Source organism: Ixodes scapularis, unplaced genomic scaffold (assembly GCF_016920785.2).
Source record: "Ixodes scapularis isolate PalLabHiFi unplaced genomic scaffold, ASM1692078v2 PGA_scaffold7__128_contigs__length_106722199, whole genome shotgun sequence".
NCBI classification, from domain to species: Eukaryota; Metazoa; Arthropoda; class Arachnida; order Ixodida; family Ixodidae; genus Ixodes; species Ixodes scapularis.
In genome coordinates this window covers 98820881-98837149 of record NW_024609882.1, presented here as the reverse complement: position 1 = coordinate 98837149, position 16269 = coordinate 98820881, and the positions used below count along the sequence as shown (strand labels likewise).

The 16269-nt window shown below is 45.3% G+C and overlaps 1 protein-coding gene across 1 annotated transcript; it reads left to right on the top strand.

Annotated features, from left to right (window-relative positions):
• The first annotated feature begins 6513 nt into the window (after positions 1–6513).
• On the top strand, positions 6514–8118 carry LOC121833254 (putative nuclease HARBI1). Its single transcript, XM_042286394.1, has 2 exons — positions 6514–6955; positions 7695–8118. Exons 1-2 carry the CDS (start codon positions 6570–6572, stop codon positions 8116–8118), a joined length of 810 nt encoding a protein of 269 aa, XP_042142328.1. The 5' UTR covers positions 6514–6569.
• The last annotated feature ends 8151 nt before the right edge of the window (positions 8119–16269 follow it).

Below are 16269 nucleotides of genomic sequence, written 5' to 3'. Positions count from 1 at the left end.
TTTGCATACATGATCGCGGCTTTTCCAGTACACAGCTGTTTTCTGTCACCGTCGACTTATAATTCCTACCTAGTTTCGTCTCCTCTTTGAGTGGGCCTTTTAATGCGCTGAACTGCATTCTTACCTTTAAATATGGTGGGCAGAGCCTCGGGTTCAGGCGAGCCTTCTTCAGACCCAAACCTATTCATACACTGTTTTCATATGCGCCGTCCGGAACACGTTTTAAACAAAATACGGTGTACTTGCTCAAACTCGTCTGCTTGCGTAGTGGGAGCCCATAATTTAAAATCTCCATGTCGGAGTGAAAAGGGTGGTAAGCGGAAAGAACAACTGCGACGAAAAGCCGACAGCTACACATGAGTACTGCATCGTGCGCGAGTTAGCAGCCTCGGTGCCACGAGAATTCCGCAAACCCGTGAACAAACAAGAAAACAATCAACACGCCAGGCTATTCAGTCAATCGCACAACCGGTCAAGGGATAACAGCAAGCGGTATGTAGCGGCAGAACGGGGACGGCCGGAAAAGTCCGTTGAGCAGCCTAGAGCAGCCAACGAGAAAAGTGCGGCTAGCCGTGGCCCCCCGTCGGACCTTTTGTGACGTCGGCTGACGGGCTTCCTCCCCTTCCGCTTTGCTTCGGAGGGCGTGGCGTGAGCACTACTTTAAAGACGCTTTTCCGGTTAGTCCGCGCGTGAAATGACCAGACGAATACCATATTTAATAATAATGTTGTTACACCAAAAATACCCTGCAAAAAAAGCTGTCCAATAGACAGTTTGACAAAGCCGAAGGCCCCCATATTGGCAGCTTCAGAGCAAAGATAACGCAGATAATAAACTATACGAAATAGAGATAAAATTGGAACATAGTGACGAATCTTTTCACACAAAAAAAGAGAACTACTAAAGAAAATAGATGGTAAGGCTCGACGTCTTGCTCTCGATGACTCCGCTGGCGCCAGCAACCACCTTTGTCGTTGTTGGAACCGATGCGAAAAGGCAATCTCGAGATATTTATGAAAATAATAATGCCTGCCTTTAGATTATGTTTCTCAAACATAAAATATCGTCGATTAAAATATTATTTTGGCTCGGAGATACAATTTTAGAAGCAACATTCCACACGTCACTCATCTCTCCAACCGCAGGGAGTCGAGAAAAACTGCTTAGTGTTGTAAGTAACGGGCGACCCCTAGAGCCCAGCTAAATTGCGTCTAACACTGTAAATATAGCTAGTTGTTTTAGTGAATGGTTTTTTTTTTTTCAGGCTTCTTTAAGATAGTTTTAATGGATGTGGAGAGCGTACACTCTAAAAAAAATGGAGGAAAAAAGTAGCAACGGTGGGTCTTCCTCCCTTCTACTGACGCGCCCCCAAGCGGACACGAGGAAAGGGGAGGAACCGAAACGTTTTTCTTCTTCTCCAGGCGGACGGGAGAAAGCTTTCACCCTCCCGACTCATCTTCTTTCGGTTTCGTTTTTCGAGCAGGTCGGGCACGTTGTTTCATAAATAGCTGTTGAGTTGATTGAGCTTCAGCGGCAGCGAGGGCCGCGTGTAATTTCGTCTTCTAGTTTAAATGTGCAGAACATTTCGGTGGCATTGACGTTTGTATCACTAATTTTATCAAACGAGCAAACGAAGCCGCTAGAAACTGCGAAGTTCCGGAGCAGTGCCAGCAGCTCCACGTACACTGGGTATGATGGCCGCTTCCGGATTGCGGGACTCGCGCGGCACGGAACTACAGTCCTACAGTTGTGAAACCACGCGGAACTGTGTCAACGTTTTCGACGTTATGGAAACCGCAGGAACTGCGTCCAAGACAGGCAGGTTTTGCTGCCGGCTGCCTGGGTGCCTTCCATGCTGAGTTCGGTTCTGTTTTCCGATGCCGAGTGCAACCGGCGTTCAACGTGGTTCTGTATTTGTGCGTGTCAGCAACATAGCTGCAACATCGTGATGGCAGTGTTGTGGGTTGTGAACAGAAGACAGGAATTATCGCTGATGTGACCGTGTGTTCGCGTATCAGTGGTGTAACAACAAGATGAGATCGTAAACTGTCGGGCATTGATGCCGCCGGTCGGGCCGTGATCGGAGGGGGCGGGGTGTCGCAGGTTGACATTCCGCTTTACATTAAAAAGTTTAATACCACTTGGGGGATTACGTGCAATCGATCGACGTGCGGATTGTCATGTTAGAACGCTGGTCTGAACAGTATAAGCTCCTGTCGTACAGTGGCTAATGTGACTGTCAATTGTCTCGTCCCCGAGAGCGATTTCGCTCTGGGGCAAGGACAACAGTACGAAATCGTGACGGAAAGTACGTATATTAAGAGTGTGGAATTTTAGCATTAAAAAACAATAGTAGGTAATGGTTGAAAAAAAAAAAAAACCCGAGACTGCGGGTAAACGACACAACACGAAAAAGTCTCTCAGTATGTAAAGTAGGTAAAATGAATAAAAAAAAAAAGCTACCCTTTATTTTACTGTTTAAATGTACTACGGTTCCTGGAGAAACTGCCCTCCAAGTGGCGCGCTGGGATGAGCGCTAGAAGTTTTCGGACTCGCCACGGCGTAGCTCCGTACACTTAACACCTGCCGCAAGTCGCGGTTTTGACTGCATTTAAGTTGATCGAAAAGCGATTTCTCGGCCCGTGAAGCATCACTTCCAGCTGAGTCAATATCCGCTCTACAGAGATTAATTCAAGACGGCAATTGCAGCTTTGCGCGAACAGCACAAATTGAGAAACAAACACTACAACAGAAATACAGGCTACGACGTGCCATGCGGGGAAACAAACTCATGGCGTCGAACCACATTGGAGCGGCTTGATTTATTGGCTTTCAAATAATTACGGCATGATCGAGCGTTTGCTTTTTAATAAGAGATTCATCCCCTGAGCCATTCACAATACTCTCAGAGGTGTGACATTGCTGGAAAAAAATCAACATGCTGGGAATATTTTTTATTGCATATTCAGTCACCGAGAAATTCCGTCCGGTCAAAACGACCAGTACAAAAAACGGAAACGAAGAGCACTGGTGTAGTGTTCGGGTTAGTGTGGTGTCTCGTTGTATTAATATTTGTGTGTGCCGCGTATGTGCTGAATGTATGTTCACCTGATGCTTCTAATAAGTGTAATGTGGGTATAGGGAGTATTCTCTGGCGGCCATATCCGTGTGCGCTGATGCTGAGCCCGTGCTGACGGCGAGCTTCCGCAGTCCTTTTGGAGCGTGCATTTAGCACCAAGGTTGCCGGTCTTAGCAGGCTATTAATGTGAGCGCGTTCTGAGCATGGGCTCTAAACATCGCCCTCAAAATGGCGTCCAGTGAATATCTCCTATAAAAGGATCCCCAAGCGCAATAGTAGCCTGAGATCAAATTATTTTTTGTAGAACATGAATTGGGTGGAACCTAGCGCCACCTAGCCTAGCTGCTAACTGTAATTATATGGATAGTCCTCCCTAAGGGAGGACTGTCCTTACCCTTTTTTCTATGAGTGTATGTCAACAGAAGCGTTCCTCAAAGTCTTTTACCACTGCATAACCAAATGTAAATGTTGCATTTTGTAAATGATTTCATAAAAATTTTTAATTATAAAATGCAAGTACAATAACGGTGCGTTCTAAACTCACAAAAAATGTATTGCTGCACTGATCCAGTAATGTGAAGAAAAGTATAAATGTTGAAAATATCTTATAGGTTTCATAATAAATATATTTCGTGATTGACACACATGTTGCATCATTATTATCCACTGGGATTTTATTCGCCTCTTCCTGATAAATTAACTTAGTGCACACCACTAAATGCGCTGTGTTGAACTGGACGAGCATCGCACTGCCCTGCGGCCGCATTGCTCATTTATAGTGCGAACCTGTGTCGCTATGCCTCAGAGGCCTCTCGCTCTGTGATTTTCAACTCTGCCTTTTGCATTTTGTGGAAACAGTTCTAGAATTTCAAATTTTGTTAGGATTGTTTCCGATTTGCATTTTAGCCAGATTTAGAAACATGTGTTTTTTTTTTGCAATCAGACTCTATCCAAACTCTCTCCAAGTTTCCATTTAAGCGAATGTTTAAGAATCTGGGCTTGGCTAATCGGAGACTGTTTGCACAAACTTTATTCGAATTAAATTTCAGACGGTTTCCTCAAGATCCAGTATGGGCTAGTATGGGCCCTCTGCGCAGACTTTATTCAACTCGTTCTTTAGACGCATTCCTCAAAATCCAGGATGGCCTAACAGGAGACTGTTTGGCCGGACCTTATCAGACTTGCGTTTTAAGCGCGAGACACATGCGCGAAAAAAATCATACGATCCGACGTCCGATCCGGCAGTACGACTGCCTGATCCGAAAAATTTGGTCACTTCAGACGTCGTATCGGCGGTCCGGCGTGCGTCCAACGTGCCAGATAGTTTCGCACGGCGGACGGATTGTCGGAAGCGTTCAGCCAATGACGGCACAGCTAGCGCGAACGTCATGATGACGTACTGGGTCTGGCGGGACGAATAAGCAAACGGGAAGGGCGATGGGAAGCCGGACGCGTGGATCCCGCAGACCAATTCGAAAAAGATGGCACCAGCAAAGAATGCACGCGCTATCGAGAACGAGCTCCTAACTTCGCTCGTGCGAGCTAAACCGTCAATCTGGGACCAGAGATCTATGAACGCGGACCTCCGCTGGAGTGCTTGGATCGCCTGGGCGGAGCCGAACGGATCGTCGTGTCGCATGCAAGGTGGGAAGTGTGTGTTTCAAACTGTAAAGTGCGGCAATTCGGAGCGGCGTTCGGACTTTCGAATCGGACGTCGGATCGGAGGATTCTGCCGTCCATGTGTCTCGCGCTTTAGGCAGATTCCTCAAAATCCGGGCTGTGCTAGCCGGAGATTGTTTGCCCTAGCCGGAGGCTACTGTGTCCGGACTTATTCCGAGTTGCATTCTTGCCGGATTTGACAAACTCCAACTTCTTCAAGTCGGAAACTCGCTCTCCGGATTATTTCCAGGCTGAAATTAAGCTGGATTTCATTTTCTGGGCTGATTTCAGGTAGTCTTTTTTTGGTAGGCTACCTCAATATAATTTATAGAAACCAAAGAAAACATGATCGAGAAACAGATGTCAACCAGCTTGCCTATTGACCGACCAATTCTTGTATAAAGCGCGTTCTCAAAACCTTGAAGTTTGCCTAATTGCTATGATAAAATATATAAATTATATTTTATCATAGCAATTAGGCAAACTTCAAGGTTTTGAGAACGCGCTTTATACAAGAATTGGTCGGTCAATAGGCAAGCTGGTTGACATCTGTTTCTCGATCATGTTTTCTTTGGCAAACAAGTTCACGTATAGATAGAAACTTGCGGCTGTTTTATTATTTTACGAAATATAAGCTTGTTTCTTAAACACTAACTAGTTATCCATGTAAAACGTCATTCCATCGAGACTCCAAGCATGGACATTTGCGGCTTAGTCCTCCGATTTAAGTATTTTAAGAAAAATGACTACTGTACGTTAGTCCTACGGTTAAGATCAGAATTATCCAGCGTGTTTCGAACTGCGTTGGGTTAGCCTGAGAGGGAAACACAGTGTCACGTGACTCCATGACGTCCTAATGACGATCGTCACGCCTATGACGTCACTCGAACACCGTTAACTAAAGTTGACGGGACGTGCAGTAAACTAAAACTTGGAGGGGATTACTTGAAGGTTTTCTGTGACAGTTATTGTGCCGTGAGGGTTTTTGTGCCCTGAAATTTTTTTTTTTTTTTCAAGCCGGGGCTCGCATTGCTTCTACATCATGCCAAGAGCAGTCTGCAAACAAGAGTCACCGCAAAATACGTGGTACGAATGCCGCGGGCCAAGTTTCTCCTTCAACTTGTTGCGGAATATGGCAGGAGACGACAACGAAACCAGAAGACCGGAAACCGAGGTTCACGAGAGCCCCCGGGGACATTCTCCTCCAGATATCATTCGGAACCACTTCGTTATTTCATAGGTATAAAAGAAGTGATAATTGATGACCAGGGCCCGTTTGCTCGAAGCTGGTTAACTCTAACCGCGGTTAAAAGTTAACCGCGTTTCCCTACCTAGGTACATCGGAGTACCTAGCCGCGTTCGACAAAAACTCAACGCACAATTTCTCCGTGTTTTATTATTATGCGGTAGCTCCCGCCACCTTCCGGTCGAAGCAAACAATAGCCTTTTAAGAAACGTTTTTGCTAGTTTTGTCTTCATTAAGAAAAATAAAAACAACATCGTATCACAATGTTTCTTTTTATGCATGAAAATATATATGTACTTTAAAAAAATAATAAATATCTTGATGCATCTATTGTGCCGCCAAACACAGCATAAGTTTGCAGCGTTGATTTCGGGTCTGGCAACGGTCTTTATAGATTCGTTGTTTTTGGTTGTTTTGTTCTCCGTGTTTTGCGACGCACGTTTCCCGCGCTTTAGTTATCACCTGATTTTCACTGTTTGTCTTCTCCTGCCGTTTGCCCAACCGACCCTCCGACTCGCTGGCCGACTGACTACCGGACTGACTGACAACTGATTTGCGGACGGATTGGTGAAGATAAGGGACGCAATGTCGACTGTGACGCGACGCCGACATCGAAGAGAGCGCGTGTTCGCCCAGTACGCTGTTGTGATGATGGGACGGCAGCGTGTGTTCCGTGACCGCTTGAACCCTTTGGAGGAGTTCGATGAGGACGAACTGCAGGAGCGCTTTCGATTCGGTCGCGCGGGCATTGTGTTCCTCGCCGACACACTGCGCCCGGACTTGGAGCGGCCGACGCGTCGCAGCCGCGCCCTCTCTGCAGAGCAGCAGGTCATTGTCGCCTTACAGTTCTACGCCACGGGGAACTTCCTCATCACCGCAGGGGACTACATCCGTGTGCACGTCTCCACTGCTTCGCGGACTGTGAGGCGGGTGACTCAGGCCTTGGTACGTCGTGCCCAAGACTTCATAGGGTAAGTGGTCTGGAGCATCTCTGGTGCGTCCCGATATTAGGCGCATGTGCAGGCCAGTTTTCCGAGAAAAAAAGCCTGGGCCTAGATTGCTCGATGAGCAATCACCATTATTTCAGAAACCCTTTGTATATAAATTTCGGTGCGTGAATTGTGTTCGCTGAAACCCCCGAATTCGTTAAAGGTGGTCTTCTCCGCACACCTATTCTGCAATTTATTTACGGCGCACCACCTGCGCAATGACCCTTTCGTTTTTGTTTCCTAAGCTGTAGGCTTGCTAGCCTGAATATCTGCCAGCGCATCGATCCCCACGTATACTGGTACCTCCCTAAAGGATCATTAAGTGTTGCTTCAGCACTCGATATTTGTTTTTTGGTAATGAGCGTGACATGCAGACCAGTGAACTGGGCAGTAAAATTACACGAACCAACTGGAGTGTACAAAATGACTCCCTTAGTACCTATTATTGGTGCAGGTGCAAATTCAACTAATCTACAAATAAAGTAGGAGTGCAGACATTTACAAACAGCCTGGTTTCTGCACTCCCAACTATGCACTTGTTGCTACTGAGCTAGTCTTGCGGCTACTGAGTACTGTCATTGTGCAGACGAGGCTTTTATTGCTCACTATTGATGACGATGAATGATAGCTGTGTTATTTTGAAGCATGTGATCATAACAACAAAACTGTCACTGTTAATGTCATAGTGCTACAGACTCACTCAAATCCATCTACAATGCAGGTGGCCAGGTGAAGCTGAGGGTCATGCCGTACAACAGGCCTTCTTTGAGATCGGTGGGTTTCCTTCGGTCGTGGGTGCTGTTGATGGCACTCACATTCGGATACAGGCACCACAAGTGCATGAGGAGGTGTACATTAACCGCCATCTGTACCATTCAATAAATGTACAGTTAGTGGTTGACGTCTTTTACCGTATCCGCAATGTGGTTGCAAAATGGCCTGGAAGCACCCACGACTCTAGGATATTCACCGAGGGCTCGTTGTCAGGCAAGCTGGCCGATGGCGTTTACGAGGGCCTACTGCTTGGAGACAGCGGCTACACCTGCAAGCCATGGCTGATGACGCCCTTCCTGTCTCCGTCATCAGCAGCGGAGGTCGCCTACAATGCGTCACATAGCACAACGAGGAGCATCGTGGAACGGTAAAGCCAGGCTATGCGTCCTGGTTCGACGGATCAGTGTTTCGGTACCTTGAGGCACCTAACCTTTTTTATGTGGTTGTGCCTGAGCTTTACATTTGTTGCCATTTTTATGTTTTTGCATAGTAGGCTACGGCTGCTCAGAAGCAAGGAGAGGAAGGCGTATCTCTACTATACCTTATTTATACTACGGGCTATAACCTACTGCCATAGCCTGAAATGTTTATTCTAAGGTTAGCCAGCATTGTGGGAATGAAGAACATCAATTCACAAAATTCAACCATTAGCCAGTTAACTCTATATGTCACAATAATTGTTATATTTCATTTGCTCTTTTCTGTATAAACTCCAGAATAGAAGTTAGAACTTCTCTGAAACATATCCTTCCTGTATGACTGGGTTTATTAACCTACAGGTTTTTACTAGCTGTTTACACATTTCAAACAATAGCAGTTAATTTTTTTTGTTACTCTATATTGCCTAAATGTAAAGCAATTCTTAGAAAAAAAAAAACAGCTTGCAATGTGAAAAAAAAAACACTGGCTTAGGCAGGTTTTGTTTTTAGACAGTTTGTGTACAGACTTATTCAAGCATATCTTATTAAATACTGCTTATCTCAAACTGCAATTTTCCTTGCAAGTTTTTGCGAAGAACATTTTCATTGTATCTGTGATGGGATTGCTGCGCCATTTGCGCCAAAGTGATTACCCTGCTACGTCCTGCTACATTTAACAAAAATGTGAGAAATTTGCACTAACGTAGCACCAAAACTTATTTTCATTTTAATAATACTGAAAATATAATAGCTCGGGCTTCGCTGCCCGGCCGGACCGTCACGATATGCTTACGCAAGTTTTCAGGTTTTCAAAACTTTTGATTATAGTCTCGTATACGATACCATTCCATCACATTTCGTATGAATGACAGGCAATATCTGGAAGTTTCGCAATAATTTTTATGTCAGTCGTCTGTTCATTCTGGAGGGTTAGCTATAGTCCGTTGCAACCTAAGAACGAAGGGCGAGGGTAAGACAGGCCGGGGAGGAGGAAGCAGACGGAACGCTAGAGAAGAGAGGGGGAAACCTCCTTCTCTCTTTAGCGTTCCGCCTGCTTCCTCCTCCCCAACCCGTCTTACCCTCGCCCTTCGTTCTTAGGTTGCAACGGACTATAGTGTCGTTGAATGCGCTTTTCACCACGCACCGGTGTACTGCAAAGAAGCAAACACCACGGAGTAGGCATCGCAACTTTGTATGTCTTGCTTCTCTGCAGCGGACCCTGTGTTAAGGAGAAAGCTCTCCTCCAAAGTGAGACTCAACACAATTCCTGAACACAACTTCGGCTCGTAAATATGATGGATTACAAGATCCCGGCGGCACCTTTTCCAATTTCGAGATTTAGTAAGGGTACTTTGGTATTGCAAGAGCATTTATATATGCTCTTATGCATGTTTATTTATTTATGCCAACTCATTTGTTTAGCTATCAATTTTCTGTAGGTGCGAGTAGATTAGAACTAAATTGACAGGAGCAGTGGATGAAATCTCAGGAAGAGCCTGAATGAGTTCGGCGGGTTTGTTTTTAAGTTTCGTTCACATGCCGTTTTTGCTCTGAAGTTCTACAGATAAAATGTAATTTATGTTGATAATCAAATGATAATTGCTTTGTTTTTTTATCTCATTTATAAATTGCAGTTTTATTACAACCTCTAGAACTTGAAGGAAACATCAGTTTATGTGACCAATGTTATTGTACTAATTTAGTGGCATTCAGTACCTAAAATAACCATTTAAAGGAGTTTGTGCTGTCCTTCATCACTCACCTTTTTGTTACCCTGTCATGGTGCTTCTCCACGCAACTGAACGCTATAGTTTTGTGTTTGAGGGAACTCTTGCTGCGCAGTTGATGCTAACAAAGGTTTGAACGTATGTGAGAAGGCAACGTAGACTTTGCCCTTTAGTTGGACAGGCCGAAAAATTAATCTTGACGTGATGTTTGCATTGGTATCAATAAAAATGAATGTGCGCTTATGCTACAAAAGTTCTTTTTGTTCCACCATAATTGACTTTTGACTGCTCCAAGGGCTGCTCCAAAATGACTCAGACCAATCACATCACTGAAATCTTTAACGAAATCTGCATTTCATTACTATGTTAAAATATTCCAACAAAAATATTAACTATTAGGAATAATACCATGTTTTCGATGGGCTGGAGCGATGATAGACATTGCATGCCGATCTCATTAGATGTTCTTATAAACCACTTCAAAAGGATAACAGATCTTGCTCTATTTATACACTGTGCAGGACAATAGGCCAGCTCAAGCGGAGATTTCATTGCCTCCATGCTGAGTTGAGGATGCAGCCAGAGAGATGCTGCGACATCACTGTTGCCTGCTGTGTCCTGCACAACCTGGCCAAGACATACCCCTGCAGCATGCCAAGGACTGTCCTCCCCGAAGAGGTTCCCGTCGAGCCCGTGGCAGCGGGCCGTGATGAAAGCAACGAGGCTCGGGATGCCATCGTCAGCCAGTTCTTCGGTTGAGCGTAAGTATACCAATATATTGCACATGCTGCTTTGCATGGTCTTGAGTACCAGTGCATTCTGCTTGTTTTTAATTGGTCAAACATTGGAATACCAAATGTTGTTTCTGCGTTAGGTTGGAAGAGAGTGGAATTTTCGCCCACGCCATCCCCACATATTACGCTTGACTACTGCTGCCGATTACCCCGGCGCAGCGGGAACACGAATACCATAGGCTATGGTTCAGGGAGATACGAAGATAAATTAGGCAAATGATAAAATTAGCCAGACGATCTTCCGATGAGTACATGCAAGGCAGGCTTTTAGTCTTAGCGGCAACTGAGGCGCATACGAGGCTGACGGCGGTACGGACAGAGCACACGGAGATGGATCAGCAGTCAAGATTTCTTGAGCGTCGCAACTATTCGTGCTGTGACAAGGAACTAGAGCAAAAACCCTGCAAGCAGGCGGAGCCGCCGTTAGTTCTCGATAAGCAGATGAAAAACTTGTCTTCGCATGACACGTTTCGGCGCACCGATATGTTTGACGGAGCAAATATACCACATGGTTTCAAACAGGCTCGTGATTGGACCCGGCGGCGTGTAGCATTGGGCTTTAGTCCATCGTAGGACGAGACAGAGTATAGCAGATCTGAATCTAGAAATATACAGTTGCAAGTAAAATGGATTTTATTTATCAGCAGCTGTGTTGGCTTTGTCATATATATATATACATTCAAAATGAAAATTAAAAACAGCGTAATATGTCAATGTTTACTCTTCTCCTAATTGTTTTTTTAGCAATTTGATTTCCAATTCTGCACGCTGTGTTTCCAGTTGAATTAAATTTTTTTGGGTCCTCTAGTAATTTTTTTGACTGCTGGTAGAACTCCTCGGCAGCAGTTGCTGCTGCAATTGTTGCCGTGGCAGCTTGCTTAACCATTTCTGTGCTCTCCTTCTCCAGCAGGAGATTAGCTCCCTCGAGCTGCTGCTGCCTTTCTGTCTCCTGCAAGAAGCGCTGTGAAGCCTCCCGGCACCAACGTCGGCTGTATGGCACATTTGTTGGAGCCCGCTGCACCGCCTCCAGCGGCCGACTCTCGTGCAGCACTGCCGCACTTGCTCCGCTCCCAGAGGGACCAGGCTGTGGATCTATTCCCCTGGAGCTGTCACTGCGACAAATTCATGTGTAAAAAGTGGTCAGGTTTTGTTCTTGTCAGCATGGGCAAAGAGAACACACTGTGCAAAGTTTGTAACCCTGATAAAGACACCGATGCTGTGCCAAAATTCATTCATACGGGTTGGTACAGAGGACAAAGTTTGCGAGCCAAGTTGGTTTATACACTGACGCACAGGCTTGAGGTCGGAGCGCAGTGTTGTTACTTCTTGCACAATTGCCCAGTACATGGTGTAGGAAAATGTGCATTTGGTTGTGAAGAGCACACAGCTGCATTCTAAAGGTTAGAATGCAGCTGTGTAGCTATGCGATTAACAGTTCATAAATTTAGTGGTCACATATCCAGTCAAACCACAATGCACTGCACATTTATAGGACAACTTCAAACATTACAGCACATAGCTTCACTGGTATTGATTTCACTCACACAGGTTACCATCATGGGGGTAGTTAACTTCTTGACCAGAATGAAGTTAATGTTTGAGCCAATTTTCCTAAGTTGGTAAAACAAGCAACAGGATGGTTGTACTGTGTGTGATCTTTTAATTTGCATATTGAAAGCGTGCTACAGTTAGCATTAAAGAAAATCCATTGCCACTTTGTTGCATTTAATTTCTATAAGATGGTAATAAACAGCTTTACCACCTGATTTCTCATTGCATGCCGTGTTATTGCATGAATTTGTAGCTTCGGTGAAACTGTTTCAGCCTTGTTGAAAATAATTAGAAATGTGGTAGCGCTGGTGCCTCGTCAGATCTTAGAGTACACTCTGGAAGACGGTTTCGTGACTTATATTTCGAACCGCCTTTGAGCTTTTGTTGTTGAAATAGAACTGAAGCCAGATTCCCGGAACTTTCTTACGACAAAAAAGTTAGTAGATTTATCTTATGACAAATTTACGAACTTTTAAGTATTCCCGAAGCACAAAGATCGTAAGTTTTGCGCAAGCTACGGATTTCGTCAGAACTTGCGCAAACTTACAAACATTTTGCTTCGGGAATACTCAAAAGTTTGTAACTTTGTTGTAAGAAAGTTTCGGGCATCCGGCCTCTGGTCTTTATATAAAAGTACTCGGCAGTAATGCCATTCAAATGGCAACATGCCCATCTTCTTATCATCATTTGTCCTCGTCTTTTAGAACCTCGCCTGGAACGACAGTTCTGCATTACTGTGACCGGTTCCTTAAAACCATTTACTCTTCACACAATCGGGTCTAGAAACCAGTCACCTACTCTTCCGTGTCACCTATGGTGGCCTCCAACCCGCACAGGTTGGGCGAGTCCTCGCCGATCACTTCGAGGACGGCCTCGACGAGGGGCGTCAGGACGTGGGGGTTTGGCCCAGCACCTATGAATTAAGGCGTAGTAATTTCGTCTCGACTCTTACTTACTCGAGTTACGAGCAAAAACAGAGGAGGTGGGGTTCACTGTTCAACCAAGAATGTAAATGGAACTTTCATGGGAAAATTAAAATAAACAAATACTGCATGAGACATTCTTTTAAACATTCATTAACTGCTAGATAACACTGCTGAAACTGTGGACTGTGTAATTGTGCAATTTTTACTTTCTTACAGTTTGGCCTGTCGGCCTCTACCATCGTGCTCTCTTATAATCTGCTTTAATATTTTGTCCGAAGTTTTGGGTCTTCCACTAAACTGTTTTACAAGTTCCATACAGCCTGTGCAGAACTTGTACATAAACTGGAATAAATTGTTTTCTGATGCTGTAACACTGCTTTTGCTGCTGTTCAAGGAAGGTGAAAAGTCGACTCCCAGCAGAGGGCAAAGGTGAACGAATATACAAATGTCCACATTCACGTTTCTAGGTTTGGTTGCTCATGTATTATCACTAAAGCAATGCAATATCTTTTGAACTTAAGAACACAATGAACTTACCGGTGCGCTGTTCATGCTTCTTGAATAAGCTGTAGAGTTGTCTAGTCTTTTTTAGGAGGTTTCTCCAGCACTGTTGTAGCTGGTCTGGGGTGCGCAAACAGCCCATGGCTCTGTAAATTTCGTCCCATGCCTGCCTTTTTGTTTGGGTCGTGACCGTAGCACTGAACTTGCCCATAATTTGATGTTTCCTCTCCCCCACTGCCCGAATTAGTTCTAATTGTTCATCCAATGACCAATTCCTCTGCCGTTTCATGGTGATGCTTGCATTCGCCTGACTCATTTTAGATTTCAGATTGGTTGTGATCGTCTGCTACGTAATTATGTCTCTCTTTATAATCCTAATAAGACATCTAGTTATCTGAAACAAAATAAATTGAAGAAAGACAAGCGCAAGAGAAAATTTGCACACTTCTTTTCCGATAGAAGCTTTGTTTTTTTTCCAGTTGTACAAGTTCGCAGACGACAGTACCGAAGTTCGATCGAATGCCGTGCCGGCATCCGTGCCGGCAGCTTCTGTTGAGGTAACGGCAGTAACGGATCTTTGCTTCTGAGGGAAGTTTTTAGTTTGCATCTTGCCTTCGTTGAACCGTCGCTAAAGGGGGTCGTCGGTGTTGTGGATGCGCTGCAAATACAAAACACGACGAACTGTACTATAAACCAGACTCCGCGATTAGAGGCCGTTTTTCGGAGAGAGATTTGTTGCACTAACATGCGATTGGGGCTCGAGGTAGGTTTTAAAAGTGAAAAAAAGAAAAGAAAGCTGGACGTTGATTACAACGCAAGTTCTGCTGACATGAAATTTTGATAGCGGTACAATCTCATAACTTTCTCGTGAAACATCGCGGCACTTACCTAGGATATACGTTTTGAAGATCCCGCTGACTGTAGCATTCAATAAAACAAGTCCACTTCAGAGGGCGGTGCGTGATGTTATTCAAACTCGACGAAACCAGTCAGGCGTGGCCCTGCTCCCACAGCATGCTCGCCGTCAACTCCGACAGTAGACTTTGTGTTGAAATGTCCTTTTCGTGACACGAGGATGACGCATCTTCGTAAAAATAAATGTTCCCAAGCGTGACGAGCGGCCGTAGCAGCCATATTGGACATATTGTCTGATGCTAGGTACTATTTTACTCCGGCGTCCCTACTCTGCAGGTCACGTGACCTAAAATTCCCCCTCGTAGGGAAATCCGGTTAACCGCGGTTAGTTAACCAGCTTCGAGCAAACGGGCCCAGATGACTAAAGGCGAAGCACCTTCGCCTTTAGTGCACCGTCACGAGTTAAAACGAAACCTCCACGACAGGCGAAATCTCATTTGTACACATCCGTCTTCCAAATTAATAGACCGCCGATACGGAGGTATGGCTTGCTGAAGTAGAAAGCCAGTTTTCCACGTATCGCATCACATTACAAATCCGCGTGTTTTTTTTTTTGTGTGTGTGTTTTTTTTTTTTTTTCATGTGGAAAAGCGGCGGCGGCGTAGTGGACTACGTCGCCGCCGCTAGCCAAAATCGCGACCGAAGTACGGGGCTTCGTCCTCGTTCCGCACCGAACGAACCTTACATCACCTTAAAGTTGGAACTGGTGAAGTGCACGTCCGAATCTGAAAATCGCCGCCTACACCAACAGTTAACGAGCGAAGAATTCAGTGACCGCAAAACTTTGCGGCTGCTCAGACGCCTCCAACAGCTCTTCGGTGAGAGGCAGCATTATTCAACGCGTCACTTCTGAAGGAAATATTTCTTCAACGACCACCGACCGATGTTCGCATCGCGCTTGCCATGGCGCCAGACCTCCAGTTGCGCGCCCTGGCGCAGCTGGCAGGCTCCATTAAGGAAGTTGCCAAAGCGCTGGTAGCAGAGTTGCATCAATCGTAAGTTTCAACAAAACAATATCTTGATTTGCCTGCAGCTACCAACTCCTCCGCAGAGAACATACTGAAAGATCGCGCGAATGAAACAAGGGCAAAATAGGGAGAAACACAGAACACAGAAAAGCACGTACTCACAACTCTAGGAAGGAGCACAACATAGGCCCACGCAACAACAGGCGCGTACTCACAACAATAGGTAGGAACACAGCACAGACAGGCGCGTACTCACAACTATGAAGAAGGAAAGATGGAGAAAGATTCATTCATGACAAGGGACACCGGCACCAGGGGGAATAAAGTTCAGTCACAGTCAAATGATCGCGAAAGGCAACTTTTTTTTTCGCTCAAAGCAACCGACGGCTGACTAACGCAGCGATCGACCAAACTCAAGATGGTAAACGGACACTTTCAAGTCATGGAAAGATGAGACAAGAATTCTGTCGTGAGCTTAGGTAGCCCAACAGACACAGTACGTTTTGGACTACCTAAGTCCACGACAAAATGAACGGGGCTTGGTGGTTGTTGACAAGTGGGCAGGTTTAAGTCGGTCAACAGACACGGTACCTCTTGACCGACTAAACGTGCCCACTTGTGAACAACCACCAAGTCCCATCCATTTCGTCATATTTCTGCTCGCCAACTGTCTGCATTTCCTCGGCCCAGCACTACACACAAGTACCGCCGTCGTCAGGTC

Bases quoted from the DNA above. Each gene is read 5' to 3' on its own strand.
- LOC121833254 (XM_042286394.1), top strand. From the start codon at position 6,570: ATGTCGACTGTGACGCGACGCCGACATCGAAGAGAGCGCGTGTTCGCC. The intron at 6,956-7,694 runs GTAAGTGGTCTG...TCTACAATGCAG, and splicing joins CGTGCCCAAGACTTCATAGG to GTGGCCAGGTGAAGCTGAGG.